A 21283-nucleotide genomic window follows, 5' to 3' on the forward strand; every position below is an offset into this window, starting at 1 on the left:
GGTTAAAACAAAAACTCTGATTTACATAAAATACATACTTTTATCTCTTATTGCTGTATTGCATCATGTCTGGATTGGACACAGTGTTCACAAAATGGTTGAAATCTCTTTAGACAACATTAATTCTCACTTTGAAAATATTGAAGGCTGATCACCATTCTTGAAATACTGCATACTCACTAATGACAGTGAAAAGAACAACATAAATCAATCAATTATTAAATAAATTAGTGTTGTCTGAATGTGAGATGCATTTGTAGTTGTTCAGTTGGTGGTCGTTACCACCTTATTTAATGCCTTGAGATAAATACCCAGTTAACACAGTCACAGCACCTTCTACGCATCATCTTTTATGAATATCCAACAGATAGTCATTATTATTCATGAGCTAGAGTAGGTGTAGTCATGTGCACTGAGCTTTAGATAGAGAAAGAGAGAGAGGAAGCTAGAGAGAGATGGGCGAGTGAGAAAAGGGGGGTGTGTCTCTCTGAAGAGGGGTTTAGTACAGCGTGCGTGGATGACTGCGAGTCAGCTAGTGTGGATGAGATAGACACAAGGAGATCGAGGGGGTATGATGCACGCACACACACAGTCATTCACAAGGAATTCTGCTACATCAGGCAGCCTGGTCAATGTGTGATTTTTACACAAAGAAGAACGGGTGAAAGGTACCCACTGATGAAAGACGTTACTCAACATTTGAGGGAAATCCCCAGGGTGCCTGTCTGCGTGCACTACTGCCAGAGATCTGTTGGGGGACCCGCGACGCCGAGATGGGCTGTAACCTGTGCACGCTGCAGAAGAGAGAGGAGCACTATAAGCTGCTGTACGAGATTGCACAGGTAAGTCGACTTGTTAAACCTACTCTGGAATATCCTGAGATCCTTGTGAAGTTGGGTTATGAGATCAGATGGGATTTCCATATTAAAACACAAGTTTTCACCTTCTCTAGACATATCTTCACTATCTTTTCTTGGGCATCTCATTCTGATTAATGGATCCCTTATTCATTTAGACTTGTTTATCCAAAGAAACTTACAAATGAGAATATCACATGCAGAACCAGTTGTTTCAAGGGATGGGACACTACACATACTCCTACAAGTAGTGAATAGGGATTTATTTTGAGCTTTTTTGTCCTAATTGGATAACAACAGTCAGAAAGTGGATAGAAGAGAGTGAGGTGGGTGGGAATAGAAAGGACCACAAGCTGGGATTCAAACTCAGGTTGCCCAAAGCTGCGTGTCAGAATGCTTGCCCATGAGTCTTCAACCTCTCTGCTTTAAAAGTGTCTTCTAAGACATTCAGTTTGATTCTAGTAGTTGTTCTGTTTTGGGATCTTGTGGGAAGAGATCTTTAGGAGAGCTCTTTGTTGTTGTGTGATGAATTCCCAACTGCATTGGGGACTTACCTGGAAGCATTTGTCAGGGATCAAAGGAAGTTTTGCAGCACACACTCTTTACAAGTGTTCTAATATTCTTGTTCATTTGGGTACAACTGTTGTACAAGATGCTCGCAGGTAGGAGGATGAGAATTTGGGATTGCACAGACTGGTGAAACTTGTCTTTCAAGTCTCAAGAAAGAGATGCAAGCCTGGATAAGGTGCTAGTTCCAGAATTGGATAAAGCCTATCTCAAATAGTTGCAAAAGGAACATATATCATATCTATGTAGCTTATTATATCACTGAATAATACCATTATATTTCCAAACCCTTGTCTTTGTAGTTGGCACCCATTGGAACTCCGCAACAGATTGCACAATAGTATGTACTACAATACAACGGAAGATCATTTTGCTTTGTTGGTCATCACAAATGTTCAGGGTTGATGCTATACTCAGGCTGACTCAACCCTTGGCTCCGCTCCTCTCCGAATGGAGAATTACCCATGTTCCAGTGCTGCACAGGAGGTCAGAGTCCCTGCTCCCTCCCCGAGCATCAAGCGTGCAAAATTATATTTTTATGTTGCTCTGATCGCCGCCTCATTAAGCTGTTGTACAAAATGTCTTTGGTCCCTAATTAGATGGTAAAATGTGCCTTTTGTCTGTGTGGACGCCAATCTGGGAGATTATCCCTGTTGGTGGCTGAACTGAGGTAATAGAAGTTTGATCTCTACTGGTTCAAAACAGTGGGCTTGTCTTTGGAGTGACTTGTTTAGCCTCTTGCTGTCAGCAGGGTAGCACGTCCTGTGATTGTGAGTTTTGTATACGCGCTTGCTCTTTTGTGGCATTATAGAGTGAAGAGGGTCTGGCAGCATTTTTCGAGCGGCGTGTTGCCGCTTTGACACCCTAGACATTGTGTGTATGTGTCTGGTGGGTTACTGTTTGCTTTTTTTTATGTTACATGTTGGTCCCTTTGGTGTTTTAGCAGTGGAATGCAACTCTCGGTAGAAGAACACCAGAAAGGGAAGAGAAAGAAATAATACAATGTCTCCAGGAAGGATGAAGGTACTGGGGAAGGTTGAAAGGAAAGGGAAATCTGGATCTGCTCTCCCTGGAGTAAATTCCCAAGCTGAAAAGAAAGTGTGTCAAGGAAGTGTTTGCCTCAGATGTTTCCGTTCCTGGTATTCAGCAATTTAAATTTTTGAGCTTTTATGTTTGCAACAAGAAATCAAAGAAAATCTTGCACAGTGTTACTCTTGAAGTCACAACAGCAAGCGGACATGAATAAACACAAACACACACCTACACTGCAATTTCACGCCCCTTGACAATTTTGACACTATTCTTGGCAGCAGCCCCTTTAGCCCTGGTAGTCTGTGAGATTTATGAGTTTAGTGTGAGTGTTCACCCTCAACGGGCTCACCATGGAAATATATTCTTCTTTCTTTGTTAGCCACATTACAAAGACATCCCGTATTCTCTCTCTCCCTCTCTCTCTTACTCTCAGTCTCAGAGGACTTAGCTGTGTGTTTGTGTTCCGTCAGCAAGATCAGGTTTTGGATTGTAAGATCTGAGCCATTTCACCTTAATTTGGCTGGCAGGCTCTGTGATTGGCTGCTGGTTATCCATTATGATGTAAAATGTGATGTAATTTCAAGTCTTATTATAGATGTCTTGATTTGAGGGTGACGTAAACACTAAATGAAATCAGGTAACCTTTCAAAATGACAGCTTTTGAGAAACAAAATGTTATTTTCTGCAAGTCTGCGACTGCAAATACCCATGAGACAGTTGGATATGATTACATTATGGTGGATGTTTATTAATATACAGTTGCTGGGGGGAAAGTATGTGCACCCTTGAATGGATTTCTGCATAAAATGATAAAATTATGTGAATCCTTGGATTTAACTAGTTTACTCCCAATGGGAAGTAGCACATGCTAGGTAAATAAATTAATTCATTTTAAAACTATATAACAATTCTTCATCAGCATAGGAATCCAAAATGGTCAAAAATGTGCAATGAACTTATCACTTAACACATTGTTATTATGGCAACTTTGATTTTACTTAAAGATTTTGTCTTGTGCTAAGAATTCACTAAATTCGCAAGGTGCAAGTCAGTCAACTATTAAAATCAAACCCAGATGTTAAAGTATTTACTTCCTCAGTAATCTCTAAAACTCTAGTAACTGCTGAGCAGCGAATCTGTATTATCTTGAGGTGATAGTCTATTTCACTCAGTCGAGCTGAAACGCTGAGGCTCATGGGAGCAGTGCATTTTACAGCCATGGTCAGGAGCCTGTATGGGGACAGATGCTCAGTGTAATTTCCAGTCTGTGAATCAGCATGGGAGAAGGAGAGATATCACCTCCCACTCACTCACTCACTCACTCACTCTCGCTCACACATTCACTTTTAGCATCTATAGATCCACCAAATTCAGAGATAATGAAAAAACACAACAAAACAAACAAACCAAAAAATCGAAATTACATCCTCAGCTTTAATTTTACCCTATCCAAACTAAGAATTATTTGTAATTCAACTTGCTCTAAAAGATCTGTTCCAAAATCTCAATTGAAATAAAAATGAGATTTTAAATTTACAAGGAAAATCAGGCACCAGTTTACCTCTTCACCTTCTACACTGTCCAGTGAGGGTCACATGAAGTGTCGGTCCCGAGAGCGCTAACAACCATACCGATCTGGCTCCGTGCGAGTGAATTGTGCACTCAGTGTATCACAGCCTTCAAGTTTAATGGGTCTCCAGATGGAGGACAACCTTTAGAGAGACCTGCCAAAAGGAACTGGCTTTTGTGAAGAGTGTTAGATTGAGTTTCGAGTGTGTATGTGTGTAAGGATGCTTCACACTCCTGCCTGAACTGAGGTCTCGCTTATTGGCATCGTCACTGTTGGGCCACGTCCCTTGTCTCTCTCTCAGAACACTCTCATCCATCTTCCTGTCCCGGAGCCTTTCTCTGAATGATGCTCTTCGCTGATGAAACGCGATGGGTGTGGAGCAAAAGAAGGCAGAGATACAGAAACATGTAGTTTTGATTGATCTTGTGAGCTTGTTGGATGATAAGCCTGTCAGATAGTACAGGCCCTGGGGTGATCATATCAGCAGACCCTGCCAACTCCAGCCTAGGCGAAGTGTGTGTGTGTGTGTGTGTGTGTGTGTGTGTGTGCATATCATGGAAATCCCATTTAAAACCCATATCATTCTTTTTGGCTATAACATTGCATAATTATTGCTAAAAATAGACTTTTCTCTCTCAGTGGTCTGGGTGGTTTTTTTGCTTTAGTGAAATTACAGATGCTGTGTTCATATTTTCATCCTGATCTGGAAAGAGAGCAGATGACCTCATCTAAACCTCTGTCTCATGTCATTTACACAGTCACTGATCTTCCTTACCAGACGCACCATATTACCTACTGTTGTGTGTATGGTTTCACATTTACCACATTACATTTTTCACACTTCATGTGAATATGTACAAGGTAATCTCAACTTTTAATAGCATACATGAACAGATGTGTGATAGTTAATACATATTTGAAATTAGCCACTTTTGTTAGAGATGCAGCATATTTCGGTACCATATTAGTCATAAGTGGAAATTCTGATTATTTATGTATTCATTTGAATGGGATGAGATTGGATAATTAATTGTGAATGCTTATTTAAACATTTAGATTACCTTTATCATAATCTAACATTCAGGTTAGTCTTTAAAATACTGATTATTTATTACCATTGGTTTATTGCTATCGTCCACAATTTTAATATGTTTAATATGTTTTAATATTCTTGACAGAATTTGTATAGCATTGACTGTAATTAGAAGTCCAAACAGAGACATTGTTATTGCTGTTACTGTCTCGACCGCTCATGCGGATTAAGTTTCATGGGATTTTACACTTCTGTCTGATCTGCTTCCTGTATCTCAAGTGAAATTATGAGGTGACCTTTTCTTTTTTTGTGCTATTTCAGTTTAAAAAGTGCAGGCTTGACCTTTACGTATAACAAAACCACTCGACCAGTCAGACCCTCTGATTGAAGCTCTTCACTATCAGCCCCTCTCTCTGCTCTCATTTTTTCCCATATACACCACCTGTGGCTGCACTATCCATGCTAAAATGTTCTTTGCATCAGCCTGACATTCTGGAGGATATTTGTTGCATAGGGTTTAACTCACAACTCCCCTTTTAAAATGCTTTATTTTTTCCTTGATCCACTTTTTGGTGCACCCGAGTGTGCCAAGTTGCAGTTAGGAGCATTTTATTGTTTGGGTTTTAGCATCGTTTTTCCCTGACTATGAACTATGAAGTCCAAACAAACCAAAAATGATGACGACGCATAAAAAAATATGTGCATCTTGTCTCAAACTTGTCACTTTATATTCTTAAACTGATCCTGTCCTCTCGTTCAGTCTTAAGACAATCATAGTCTAATTTCAGCAGAAGAGATAATAAAAGTTCTTTGTCTGGAACCACAGTGGAGACGACCTGCTTGTCTGCCCTAGACACACTGGTGTGTAATTAGTGCTGGGCTTCAGAGCTGATTGGTAATTATAAGAAGTTATGGAGTTTTGTCTTTCCTTCATCATGCAATCCTCTTTGAGTCGGCCCACTTGCCAAGTCAAAAGGGGCTGATTACACCTCCGTCACACTTGGGTGCTACACGAATGAAACACAGGGCATTAAATCTACACACCACTGTTCACTTGACTAATGATTAGTACTAGTGTGATGGATCTAGCATTAAAAAAATTGGAAAATCTTTCAGTGATGTTTTTTGTCACGGTTCTTGGATAAAATCACTGATATTGTTAAACTGAGCTAGAACCTGTTACTGCCTCATGTTTTACACAAAAGAAGGCAGAATGAAATCAGAACTGACTATTTACTTTCTAATTAATTCATTGCGATCGTTTATCAGATTTTCTCTTTATAATCTTTATAAGTTCCTCTTTTAAACGACTTGCCTGTCCACAGATGTCATTTAGGCCTTAAAATAATGTTAACCAATAGCAAAATAGCTGTTATGCAACATCCACTTTTCATGATCCAACTGATTTCCTGTGGATAGAATCAACCTAAATTGTTGCTTTTTAAACTCTCTATTATATTTTAGTTCAAAATACATGAAAATACTCAAATGTTAATAACACTGCACTGTAAAACTCAATGAGCCCTATTTTAACGATCTAAACGCAAAGTGTAAAGCGCACGGCGCAGGTGCACTCAGGGTGTGTCCAAATCCACTTTTGCTATTTTAACGACGGAAAAACGCTCCGTGTTTTGAAATGGGTTGTCCCTATTCTCTTAATGAGTAATGGGCGTAACGTTCAATAAATCAGAGTGTCATCTCCCATTCCCTTTAAGAGCGAGATGCGCTTGTGCCATGGCGGATTGCTATTTACATGGCGGAATTTGTTGGCGGAAATGCTGAAACCGATCTGCTCGTGCGCGAAGTTAAAGCGGACTTGCAAATGCAGGCTTTCAAATAGTTCCGCGCAATGAGTCAGTTAATATATATGTGTGTGTATTGGCACGATTGTTCAGTTAATTAGCCAATTTCGTTCATCATTATAAGTAGTAATAGGCTGAATTGAAAATAGGTAGCCTAATTCCAATACACGCAATGACTATTCATCATTACATTTTTATATTTCTGTAGCCTACACAATAATATTCTTTTACACTGTAATCCTTTTGTTTTTAATATTTGGCATGTTTGTGTGAAGCGCATCCCTGTGTGTAATAAGCAAAGTCAACGCGCACTGTGGACGCGCCCAGAGGCGCAGTTTCTACCAACAAAAAAATATTGCGCCATTGACTTTAGACTTTAGACCAGGTTTGAGTTGGTCTATGGCGCAGTCTATTTTCAGCTCCTTAAAATAGCAATGCACCGGCAATGCACCTGAACACACCTCTTTTTTAGACCAGCACGCCCATGGGCGCACTAACTGGCGCAAATGCATTTACTAATTTAAGGACGTGGCGCTGAACGGGAAAACGCGAACGGCGCCGGACGCAAACTAGCAAACACACTTGCGCTGTGTATTATAGGGCCCGATATGTTCAGAATATTCTAAACATTTGAGGAAACTTATTACCTCAACATTTAAGTAATCTAACTCATTTTTTTTAATTAGTGTAGAACTTAAAATGTTTTGTGACAAGTGGGGCGGGGCCAAGAGCCGTGGAAGCGGAGCAAGGCCAGTGTGGTGCACAGGTGTCTCTGATTAACAATCACGTCACCGGCATCCCTTCGCTTCACAGTTTGCCCAACTCATCATAATGTTAATTATATACAGTTAATTTACATAAACATCACATTTAGATCTTAGTTAAATAGTAGAAATAACACATGCTATTATAACTATCCTGTTATTGTACTAACTAACATAACAGAACCCCCTGTAAATCCCAACATAACACAACATCAAACACTAACTTATGTCTCCCTATGTTAATCTTGTGTAAAAACACACAAAATAACACTTAATTTCAACATTTATTTATACAGTCTGACACAAGGATTCTGGGAATTAGAAATCTGCAACAACTCAATCATATTAAGTTCAGCTTACTACAATGACATTTTAAGTTCATGCAACTTTTTTTCTATTAAGTACAATGAACTTTCATTATTATTTGAGTTAAACCAACTCATTTCATTTAATTAATGTCACTCTTCAGTTTTACAGTGTGTTAATAATCTTCACTATAACACAAACTGAATTATCTATTTTTTTCCCACACTGTACATTATAATGTTGTGATGCTTAAATTCCCATCGTAGCATCGTTTTAGTTTTTAGTGCCAAATTAAAAGGTAGATAACATTATCCAATTGATTTCCTATGGATAAAATCAACCAGCAATGTTTTGTCCCATTCATAATATCGCAGTTCAATCTGAAATACACCAAGCTATTAAAATTGGCTTCAAATGGCAATTCACATCTACTGTAAATCAGGTTGTTTTGTTTTGATTTGTTCAGCACTGATTGGGTCTCTATAGCAGGTTTATAGTGCACTGGAGGATTGCGGATTGATCCATTTGTAATTAACACACAATTAGCAGGTACATAAGTCTAGATGACAATTCCTAATATCCCATCTGGCCGAGGACCCAGGGAGGAAATACCTTGTGCATTGTGCAGCTGCCAGTGTATTGTGAAGAATTACAGTTCAAGGGCTCTTCAGTCAAATTCAGTTAATTTATGGGTTATGTGTGATGTGCAATATTAAAATTAAAAATCTGTAAGCATTGCAGCTCAGCCCAGTAGCGCATTTACTTGGTAAGGATCAAATAGGTTAATGAAGCGTCTGTGTGTGCAAGGTTAAAGCACAGAAATAGATCTCAGTGGATTTTTGTGTCTGTACAGCACACGAAACGATGGATGATACCCCTCCCCCACCTCACTTTCTGTCTCTTCTTTTGTTCTTCCAAAGGTGAGATATTTTCTGACAGAAAACAGTGAGCAGAAGGCTGAGGAGTTATGGGATACTGAAATTGCAATGTTTATCAGAGTCAACTTCACACTGTTTGTACACTTGAATGGACTGTTATATGGAGATGAAGTATGGAGAGAGACCTTGTGTCATTGCAGACATGCTGTCTTACATCTGGCAATAGCAGACAGGATCGGACGCATTTCACCTCTCATCCGTCTCACACACGCACACACACAAACAGGGAGGTCACTGCTCCTGTCTGTTCCTCTTGGCTGGCCCCGGCCCCCTGTGTGAGGAACAGTCTGTCAGTGTGAGACACAAACTGGCCTGGGTCATTTCCTCTGAGTCTGACACCAGCACACAATGACATCCTTTATTCAACAACAATGATAAGCTGATATCAGTCACACATTCCTTATGAGTGAAAGTGTTCTTTAACTGCAAACTTGCATGTCTGAGAGGTTGAGATTTGTTTATTTTCTTAAAATCCCTCCCAATCATTAATATCTGTGTTTGGTTGTAGTGTGTTTGACTGGAAAAAAGTCTGTAATTGTGTAAGTTGTGTAGATCTCATATGTCCTCGCTTGATCCCCCTTGTCATTGCTTGTCACACAGGTCTTTTCAGTCAATGAGTCCAAACTTGCACATCTTGGACAGATTCTGTATGTTCATTCGATACTGTGACACTATCAAACTTGAATTGGGTTTCTTGCGTGCTTGAAAAGTCATTAGCAGCTCTCTAAGGTCTCTAGCGCCGTCCGTTTGCGTATTAAGTATCAAGCGGCCCATCTGTGGGGCACACCGTGGTGTCTCCGCTCAGTAACCAGATCTGCTCTCTGAAACATCAGTAGGGTTCAAGTCTTACAGGAGATCCTTTCTGGGAAATGAGCATTTTTGTGTCCTATCGTGTGCTTTCATATGTAGCATTGGCCTATTAAAGAATATAAAATATAGTAGTCACAAGGGCTGAATATTAAGGATTTTAAGGTTAGAAGTTTATTGAAATATTATTGTTTAGCGTGTTGATTTCAAAATCTAGTTCAAAACTCTCTTAAATGAGAATAATTTACTTAAAATCCATAAATGTTTCAAAAGCTATTTATGACCCTATACCGCAAAACCAGTCATAAGTCACACGGGTATATTTGTAGCAATAGCCAACAATACATAGTATGGCTCAAAATTTTCTTCTATGCCAAAAGTCATTAGGATATTAAGTAAAGATCATGTTCCATGAAGATATTTTGTAAATTTCCTACCATATATATATATATATATAATATATATAATATATATATATATATATATATATATATATATATATATATATATATATATATATAATATATATAATATATATAAAATTGTGAGTGGATATGCATTGCTAAGGACTTCATTTGGACAACTTTAAAGGTGATTTTTCTCAATATTTTGATTTTTTTTTTTTGCACCCTCAGATTCCAGATTTCCAAAAAGTTGTATCTCGGCCAAATATTGTCATATCCTATCAAACCATACATAAATGGAAAGCTTATATTCAGCTTTCAGATGATGTATAAATCTCAATTCCACAAAACTGACCAATTGACTGTTATTGTAGTCCATGGTTACATTTATTTATTTGTTTGTTTGTTTATAATAAATATAAAAGTGAGAATATCCCACATTTACGGATATTATATTATATTATATTATATTATATTATATTATATTATATTATATTATATTATATTATATTATATTATATTATATTATATTATATTATATTATATTATATTATATTATATATTATTTCAAATAAAATGTTTGTTTTTGCTGCATTTATTTAGAATAAATCTAATAAATTGAAACACAAATGTACATTAAGAAATACTGACTGGAGTCAAAAGTGTGACTATTCAACATTTATAATATAATATAATATAATATAATATAATATAATATAATATAATATAATATAATATAATATAATATAATATAATATAATATAATATAATATAATATAATATAATATAATATAATATAAACTTCAAAAATTCAAAAGTGTTACCCTTATCCTTGCACTATCCTAAGAAAAATATTGTTCTGTCTTTTTATCTGCTCATTCAAATTCTTCCATATTCTGATTAGCCAATTACTCCCAATTCAAACTCCAAGTCATCCGTTGAGCAACTGTGAAAGCAGGAGCTGACTGACTGCCGACAGGCTGAATGGAGCTAAATTACACCACAAAACATCCCAGTGTTTTGTGCATTATGTGGCTGTGCGAGTCAAAGACAATCTTTAAGCAAGCGTGCATGTTTGGATGTCCATTCACACACATCTGATGTGTTCTTGAAGACTGTTCAGGTGTGAAGGCGTGCATTATTTTTTCCCATCCGCCTTCCTTGAAAGTGGAATCCAACTCCACACATGATGAATAATGCTAATTGGCGTGTAACAGAAAGAGCCAGGAATTACGCACATATTAATGGAAATAAAAAAAAATCACATGGCTGGTAGCTCATTAAAAGGTTGACATAATTTGATTTAAATCTGTCGTTCACACATTAAACTACTCGCACAATGTACCCGGTTTTACTCATAAGGTGCAGGTTTTCACATTAAATGCTACGTTTGTGCGGCTGGTTATTGGTATAATCTTAATATTAGGGCTTAAGATTTGATAGGGAGCAGATGTCGGTTTTGGCCGTGTGGTGGCGGCCGCCATGTGCCACACCTGTAGTGGTGCATTAACTACACGCAGAGCATGACGACCCGTGCCAACCCACGCACAACTGCCAGATGCATTCATCAGGCTTTGGATCCACAAACGTGGGATGCAGGACAAAAGAATCATGCGGATGGAGGGACTTTGATTAGTATGTTTTTTTGTGTAGAGATTTGTTTGAATTGGCATGGAAGTGTGCAACAACAATTTTTGTGCTTTTATGGGGGAAAACTACATTAACAGGAGGCTTTCTGTTATGTTGATGAGCTAGGCCACACTCAGGTTATATAAACTTCAGAATTCAGAAATAAACTATGCATTGTCGAATGCTTGCTTTGGTTAAAGCTCTGACCTCCTCTTGAACTTGCGTACATCAGATTAGAAAGCAGTTACTGTATCCCTCCCTTGATTTAATTTAGAAATATTGCCTGAAACATAGTGCATGTGTGTGTTTGTCTATTCATATGACTATTGTTTGTGGTGTTCCTGCCTGTAATGATGGCAGATGTAAGGTTAATCTGTGTGTAATGTGTGTAGGAGGAAGTAACAGACAACAAGCCTCTGGCACTGGACACACCACATCTAGATTCACCACATTAGAGTCAGTCCGAGAGGGAGACATATGAGTTCACAGTGGAAGATAAGGCACTACTTTAGACTGTTTGTCTTTACTAGGACACTAGTACTACAGTTTTCACTCAAAGGACATTGTGCAACTTGTGCGTAGCTGTTGAAGTGATCGGGAAATATGTTGTACACATGGAGTCCGGGTTATGATACGAGCAGCAGAATTCTGAATTAGTTGGAGTTTATGAAGAGATTTGTGTGGTAAACCAATTAAAAGAGAACTACAGTAGTCAATGTGAGAGGTGACATCAGAAATATGTGGAAATATATATACATAATATAATATATATATATACATAAACTTTTATGTTACATGCGATGAATCATGGTTAATCGATTTGACACCACTACAATACATAAAAAATGTAAAAATATGCAATCTACCGCAAGTTTGTGTTCATGGAAAAAAAAAAAAAAAAATTCATCCCACTAAGGCAACCACAGAATGCATTGTGAGGAAAATCAAGATTGTGGATGAAGCTAGAGGAATATCAAAAATTTATTTCAATGCCGAAATGAACTACAAATTCTTTCAACAAGCTAACATGAAACTCTAATGAAATCAAATGTTTGTTCATTTGTTTGGCAAGTAGAGTTGCTGAGAGCGTTCCAAATCAGTCACTTATGATGTTCCATGCCTTTGTTAGAATGCTGCCTATGTAGTGAGGTAGCTCATATAGGCATTGGAACAGAGCTGGTATTTCTCAAGAGGAGAGTCCTTCATTAAAGTCATTAGTGAGGCATGGTGGGACACTCCTGCTAGTGAAATCAGATAAAATAATGAAGCATACCCACTGAAACCACAAATCACCCTCAGATCTGTCTCTCCTGCTCTCTCTCAGCCTGACTGCAGTACCCATAACTCTCCTTGGCTCGCTTGACTGATTTCTCAGGCATTTTAAGGCCAAGACACCGGCTTCATTGCCTTTCAGGAACAATCAAAATTTTCAGCATTAGGTCAAGTGGGAGTCAGCATGTACAAAAAAGGCAGGGTTAGCCCTGAACCTTAGGTCTCCCTTACTTGTACTATTGTATTGCATAGCCTTGTGTTATTGTCGTGGTGGTTATGATTAATGTTGGCTCGTTCCACAGCACTTTCGCCATGACATTTATTGGTGAACCTTGAAGTGAACTCGAGTGCATAGCAAAGCCAATAGCTAAATTCAGGTCCAGTTTTTTGCTTCAATAAGGATCAGTGATTTTGAAGGCTGGTAGATTTAAAGCTAAAGTGTGCATTTTTTTCAGTGTTAAAATACTATCAAAACTTTTGCTGAATTTGGAACCACAAACTTGCGTAGTGCTATTACTATTTCTGCCATAGAAAGATGTCCAGTGGCGGTTTGAGGAGTGTTGGGGAAACCAATTTCTAGTGCCAAAGAAACCCAACAGTGACCATAGAAGAACAACAAGCCTGGACATGTTGTGGCACGTTTGGTTTAAGGCCTGGAAATAGGGCAGGCTACACATGGAGAAAGAGACACAACCCTGTCAAAAAAACTCTGTTCTCAATCTGAGAATATTTCATTTATTCACACTCCTGTAGACAAGTAATGGAAAAACAATTCCCTACATCTAGATTCAGCACACATGATGTACTCAATGACAGCATGCGGTATGATCGTGCTTTTGGGGAGCGCTTGCATCAGGTTATTGTATCGATGTACTGAGTCTAAATAAGCGTTTTGTTGACGCAGTTTGTCATAACCCATGTCATCCATGGCTGGGTCCTGCTGAAGGACTCATTAGTTACACATACACAGCTCTCTGTGATATATGTGCCTGTTATTTCAAATGCATTATTTATTTTTGTACCTGAAAATAGAGAAGAATGAGAGGCATTTTTTCTGCTCGGAAGATCAACCCAAGGTTGGTGCTAATGGAGAATTTAATTATGTTGTGAAACATAGACATTTGCCTGCAGGGTGAACTTTGTCAGCGTTGTGTTGTGTAGTCAAACTCCCACTGCATGATTCCCACGGAATAAGTCAGTGGCATATTGATGTCGAAAACCTCTTTGAGGAGTAATTCTTTGTCCCTAAAGAGGAATTTTAATTTAACACAAAAGCATAAGCAATGGCAGCGGAGATGGTTGAATCTCTATGGTGATACTGTGTAATCACAGATACTGATGTGGGAATACTGTGCATATGTGATGTTTGTTAAAAAAATGACAAAATGGGGGAGGTGCTTCAGGTGCTTAAGGATTTCTAGGTGTTATATCTTGTTTACATAGTATTAGGTTTAGAATAATAAAAGGTGAAGTTTGTATAAGTGTTCTGTTGTAATAGCATCACCAAACAGAATAGCAAAACTGATTGTTTTCAAACAGGTTTCCATGAAAAGCTTCACGCATTCCTTTTTATCAACACTGGGTAAGTTTCAATAAAAGAAAAATTTTAACAAAAAACTGAGAAATTTGCGTTTTTTTTTTTTCACTTCTATCAACACCCCTAAAGCTCTTCCTGGGATGGCATTTCATTCTATAAAGGCAGGAACACACCAAGCAGACGGTCGGCCGTTGGGCAGTTTTTGTTCATCAGCTGACTAAGTTTTCTAAGTCCGTTGGCTGACGTTGGTCCTCGTTGGCTTTTTTTCGGCCGATTCGACATGTTGAATCGCCGTCGGAGCTCGTCGGTCCGTCAGACCATCTGATCATTCTCATTGGCTGTTCAGCTACTGCCATCTGCTGGTACAGAAAAGGCATTTCATCATACGCAGGCGCAGAATGGACGTGCTACTTGGCCGTTGGCTGTCGAACTTTGGACCCAGACGCTGCCGATGTGAGCCAACCCCGCAGTCTGCTTTCGTCGCCACTAGTTCGTCGGCATCGGCTTGGGGTGTTCCTGCCTTAACATTATGCAGTTTTGATTTAAATAGTGTTTAATGTTTGATAATCGTGTTATTTTACCGTACACGTGCATAAGCAATGCTTCTGTCACTTGTTTCTGCTTCTTCTTCACCTGTGTTTTGAACAAGAGATTCTGTATTCTTTCAGAAGATGCGTAATAGCGCCCCCTACTGTAAAACAGTGAAAACATGTATTGTGGGAATATTTTGTCAATGGTTTCGTAAATGACAAAAAATTCCGTCAATGGCAGGGAAAGAGTTAAGGTTTGTCAAATTTTCACATAATTCGTAATGGTGAATAATGTGGGTACATGGCGTAGAGACTGATTTTAAATAATTACCCCAATTTATTATCATGACTGATCTGCTCAATTTGCTTGTTTGTTTACAAGCTGTTTAGTATGCTTGGATTATACTTGTAATGAGACAAAACTCAATTTTTGCTTCCACACATCAACAGTAATTTGCACCAAATTTTACTTATACAGAAAGTCTTTGCACTTTTTTTCCCTCTACTGATCTGTCACTCAGTCATGCATTTCGTTAGGGGACTAATTGCCTCTCATTATTTTCTTGCCACATTGATTAATCAGCACAGAGAAGACATGGAAAATAGCATATGCAAATAGTTAATAGTCTCTTTTTGAATATCTGAATAGTTAACGACATGGTGAGTTAGTTATCAGTCTCTGAGTAAATCTAATGAAGAAAATGGATTAGAATAATAACAGACTGTGTGACAGAGTCTATGTGGTTTCTTTTCCGCAGTTAGCAAGTGAAATGATGGCTGTCGACAAGCGTTTTACAGACTCCTGCAGCTGTGTAGAGAAAGAGAGACTCTTTTTATTGAAATTATAAGTTCTAATGATGAGAAAGTCTTTCTTTTTTCAATTAGACTTCCATGTGGCATTGTCATTGAGCACCTGCAGTGAATAGATGTGTGTCTGGGTGTCTCGCCATGTGCTCAATACGAAAATAAGATACGTTTTGGGGTTTTGAATGGGAGCGTGTGTCAGATATTGTTTTTTCGCTTGCACATAATACCCTGAAGAATCTCTTCTGATTGCTTGACACTTCCCGGGTGGGATTTCACTATGTTATGCTCTCTTTTATTCCTTTTGGATTCACAGTGTTGAGAAACTCAGTGTGACTCCCTTACAAATGTGCCATATAAAAGACTATAGTCTGGCTTTTCTCATTGGACTGTGGTCCTTTGTTACCACAGTCAGCTTTCCAAACAACCATTGGCCCTTTTTGGGTTGACGTAATGCTGTTTGTGTGTGCATGTGCCAGTAGCTTTTGCATTTTCCACTATTTGGTTGTATGGCCAAGAGGTTCTCATCCAATTCTTATCTCACATGCCACATGTGTTTAAACACACACACATATACACACATGCAGTCTTATCACTTCTTTGTGCTTATCTCACCTGTGCAAAATCATTCAGCTGGGAGAAAATAAACAAGCCTCTAGATATGTGTCACCTGACAAGAACTGACCCAAATATGACAGCTCCGACAATACACACACACACATTATAGTCTCCACCACTGATGTTAGCTGTGATTCTGCTCTCCACTTCAGCATTCAGATGTAATACATGGTCCTCTTGAGGCAGAGCCGGTATTATAAGTCTGAAATCAATATGACGGGTCTGAGGTGACTGTGGTACATTCCAGCTTCAGACCTTGTTATCAAACCCAGTTGGCACCTGACCTTTTCAGAGTCATGTATTGAGGTGGAATGTGGAGGTGGGTAGGTGAAGCTTTGTTGGTGTGCGATGGCCATGTTTCATTGGCGTTAATGACCTTTAAATTCATATCGCTGTGGATCAACGTTCACCAACATGAACTTCAGAGTTTCTTCACCTGCTGATCTTTTAGACAAGATCTAAACCTATATAGAAATCAATTGCCGGTTTCTGTGGCGGTGACTATTCATTGACTATGCCTGATTTTAAACAGTAAGTAACAAATGTTATGTGAAAAAACAAAGTAGCCAGCCTTGTAAACCAAGCATGTATGCCTATTTTCAGTTTAATTTGTTTAAAGTCCAGTAATTCAATGCAGATATTTGAGTGACTTCATTATTGGTTGATATCTCATTGGTATTGGTGTCTCATTTGGTGTGCCATTCTTTTGTGGGTGAAATTTAACTAGCTTCAACCAGACACAAGTATCATTCTCAGCGTTGAGGATCACATCTCATACTTTTCCCTGTTAATTGGCCCATCTGGTGAGACACAACTAGCTCTTCGTTCTTCCTGTAAGGAACAGTGCAAGATGCAAGTATGACTTGATGAATGTCTGAGAGCAAAGGTTCCTGTCATGTTGTGTTGAATGTTGAGGTCGTTCAACAGCGGTTGTACCTGACAGCCTGAGGCACAAAATGCTATGCACTGCCCTAAAACAAAAGAAGAGATGAAAAAGATCTAAAGGCCACTCTTAGTTGTTCCCACTTACAAGCAATTTCTCACAAGGATAAGGAATCTTAAAGAAGTTAATGCCTGTTATGCCTTACAGGAACCACATAGGTGAAGGAAAACTGCTCAGTTTAGAATAAATCATGTGTAAAGCTACTTAAGGAGCTCCAGCCTTGCAATCTCACTGTGGACAATATGACTTTCAACATTAGCTGAGTCCAAAGTAAGTTTGCCTGTATGTTCAAATCGCATTGCATTGCACTACTGAAGCTATTTGTGGACCAAATAAAGGTTTTGGTCCACTTTTCATTGATTTTTGTTGGGTTTCTGTGTGTTTGTGGGCCAGTAAAATAAGTTTACACATTGAAGACAAATGACAAAAATATTTTCAGCAGCGGTATGGTGGGAATTGACCTGTCATTTATATTGCAAACCTATAATATAAAGGTAAAGGGGTTTGTGTGTTCCCTCGGGTATGATTCTGTCTTAAATAAATGGTTGAAAGGCTGAGTAGTTTGAGCTTATAACAAGCTCATTTAATTGGTCTGGCAGTGAACCTGCTGATGCGGGTGAGTGAATTCTGATGGGGAGGCTTTGACAGGTGTCAGGTGCAACATGTCAGATGTCACTATGATTACGAAGACTGTTTGGTCACTTATGAGATCCATATATCAGAGCTACACAAGCACGCTCTGATTTAGGAATCTGGAACTCTCTTGAAATCATTCATTCATGGGTCATTGACGAATAAGGTTTTTAAAAGTGTAAGAAACCTAATGGACATATAATTAATTTTGAAGTTTTATAAAGTGTTAACAATGAGATTATGTGGTTTTTATAATCACTGCTTTTGTCATGTTTTACTAAATGGACAAAATTTGTTACCAAAGAAGTCATTCAGTTTAACTAAAATTTTGGTTACACTGAATCAAGATATTTTCAAACAATGCTAACAGGCTGATATCTATCTAGCAAAAGGACAATCAAACATTTTATATTTAGTACAAGTTTTTAAACATTTTCCATGTTTTATAGCGGTTATACTGAATGACCTGATGTTTCGGAACATGTGTATGAGCAATGAATTTTTTTCAGTTAAGAGAGAGTTAGTTACTTTGCTTCATGACCATGTGGTCCTCTGCAGGTGTCTGAATGATGTCACATCCTGTCACATGATATTGACCGCATGACTCGATCCAAAATGGTCCCATTATATTGGTTACTCCGAATGACTTCAATTAAATTAATTTTTCTGGACATTCTTTCTCATAACAAAGCAATGATTTCTACACATAATTTTAATACCATTTTGCACTATAAAATCATGGCAGAATAAAAAATATATACATTTATTACATTTTAAGATATTTTAATCACATATTAAATGGTTGTATTGGCCTTTGGATGGTTAAACCAAATGACCTTTTGACACTTCAAAATCTTTAAAATACCTTTATATGTAGCAAAATATAATTAAAACATTTTGCATTCAATAAAAGTGATCTAATTGTACTACCTTACATACTTTTGATGTCATATCTTTGTTTTTTATTATTATTAAGGCCTTTGGACAAAAAAATGACTCGTCGCCGTCTTTGACCCTTATATGACTTAAAGAATAAAAAAGTTATATAATAATTTGTAATCGTGAATAAATCTATTGGTTTTCTTATCTCTTTAGGTGAATGGGCGTGAATTTTCCAAGTCTGGACATGAGGGAACAGTGGAGGCCATGCGGAAGGAACCCATTGTGGTGCAGGTGCTGAGGCGGGGACCCTCTGCCCGGAACCAGAACAGCCTACAGGAAGTGTGTGTGGTGGATGTATGCACTCAGACAGACATCACCTTTGAGCACATCATGGCTCTGGCTAAGATGAGACCCACTACCCCACCTGTGCCAGACATCTGCCCCTTTCTGCTGTCGGACAGGTACATACAGTATGCTGCCAAAACTGTTAATTACATTTAGGCTTAATTAGATTCAGAACTAATCCTATATATATGTCGTTACTATAAAAAAAATATATAAATAAATAAATTGTTTATTACATTTTTATTTCAGAGTTATTATATACAGTATATATTTCTCTTATTATTATTATTTGTTTGTTACTTGTTTTGACAAATGCAGCCTAAACCAGTTATGCTTTCTTAACCAGCAGACAATGCATACTAACATAAGCACCACTTATTATCAAGAATTTCTTCATCACCAGGCAACAGCCATAACCTCCTTCCCCCCATGAAATATCCCTCTCTTCTGTCATAAAAGTCACGCCAGGGCCGATGTGTAATTATTGTAGTGGCTTCCCTTATCCATTTCCTGTAATGAGTAGTATACAGGGTGATTAAAACCTAATGGAGTGCTAAAATATCAAACATGCTGGTACAGAGGTTTCTCTTGGTGTTTAATGCACTTTACAGCTTTTCAATTGCTTGAGTTTGTCCAATAAAACTTGTGACTGGGGATGATAGGCCACATCTGATTATTTGGCTCCTTATGTGCATGTGCTTTATGCTAATCTGTTTGTCTGGCTACAACTCAGCAAAATCAAAGATTCAGCTCATTTGTGTGTGTATGCGCTTTGCACAGATTGCTTAGGTTCTTGGAACAGTGCATTTGCAATTGTACCCCAGCATGATGTGTTAACAGATTAATGAGTATTGTTTGTAATTACATGCTTCCCCTGACTACAAACAAATTCTGTTATCTTCTTAGAAGTGTAATGCATGGCTTCAGGGTCAGTCTGTAGTTCTGCAAATAAAATTGCAGGCATAAAGCTATAGCCTAGGGCATAAAGTTCATTTCTCTTGTTCTTTCTTTCTCTAGTTGTCATTCCATTCAGACTATGGAGCATGAATATTTTGATTGTCCAGAATATGTGGCCAGCACTCAGGCAGAGGTGGACAGGGCAGTTGAATTTGAGTGTGAGGTAAGTAAAAGAAAAATGCTTTCTTTGAATAGTGACATATACACTACTTACTTACTGTTTAAATATAAACATATGACTTTACATGCATCTCAAATGCAAGGGACTCTGATGGCATGATTAAATACATCACTACATTATTGCTCATGCATGTTGATACAATGCAAAAAAATAAAAATAACTAATTTATGTTAGTTAATAAAAATGTGCATGTTCTAGTTTACACTGAATTAACTAATGTTTACAGATACAACTTTTGATCTTAAAGGGTTAGTTCACCAAAAAAAAGAAAATTCAGTCATTAATTATTCACCCTCATGTCGTTCCACAACCGTAAGACCTTTGTGCATCTTCAGAACACAAATTAAGATATTTTTGATAAAATCTGATGGCTCAGTGAGGCCTGCATTGCCAGCAAGATCATTTCATTTTTCAATGCCCAGAAAGCGACTAAAGACATATTTAAAACCGTTCATGTGAACACAGTGGATTCAACCTTAATGTTATGAAGCGATGAGAAAAAAACGAAATACCGACTTTATTCAACAATATATAGTGATGTGCGATTTCAAAACACTGCTTCATGAAGCTTCGAAGCTTTACGAATCTTTTGTTTCGAATCAGTGCCAAAATCACATGATTTCATTAAACGAGGCTTCGTTAAATCATAAGTGTTTCGAAATTTCAATAGTTCATGTGTCTTTGGCAGCTTGATACGTGATCCGAACCACTGATTCAAAACAAAAGATTCGTAAAGCTTTGAAGCTTCATGAGGGTGAGTAATACCAAAGTCCCTTTAAGACAAGTCATTTCACTCGGCGGCCATCTTTGAAACGCCTCTCGGGCATCCTGGGCATCATGCAGCTCCTATCTCTTTGAATGGGGAAACATCA

The 21283-nt window shown here is 38.0% G+C and overlaps 1 protein-coding gene across 1 annotated transcript in view; it reads left to right on the forward strand.

The window, feature by feature from the left end:
• The first annotated feature begins 773 nt into the window (after positions 1 to 773).
• pdzrn4 (PDZ domain containing ring finger 4) overlaps positions 774 to 21283 on the forward strand; it is a 30075-nt gene continuing 9565 nt past the window's right edge. The window contains exons 1-3 of the mRNA XM_067391003.1: positions 774 to 842; positions 19142 to 19389; positions 20291 to 20393. Of these exons, the coding sequence (XP_067247104.1) occupies positions 774 to 842; positions 19142 to 19389; positions 20291 to 20393 (420 nt within the window). The remainder of the gene's footprint in view (positions 843 to 19141; positions 19390 to 20290; positions 20394 to 21283) is intronic.

Source organism: Chanodichthys erythropterus, chromosome 8, assembly GCF_024489055.1.
Source record: "Chanodichthys erythropterus isolate Z2021 chromosome 8, ASM2448905v1, whole genome shotgun sequence".
Lineage (NCBI taxonomy): Eukaryota > Metazoa > Chordata > Actinopteri > Cypriniformes > Xenocyprididae > Chanodichthys > Chanodichthys erythropterus.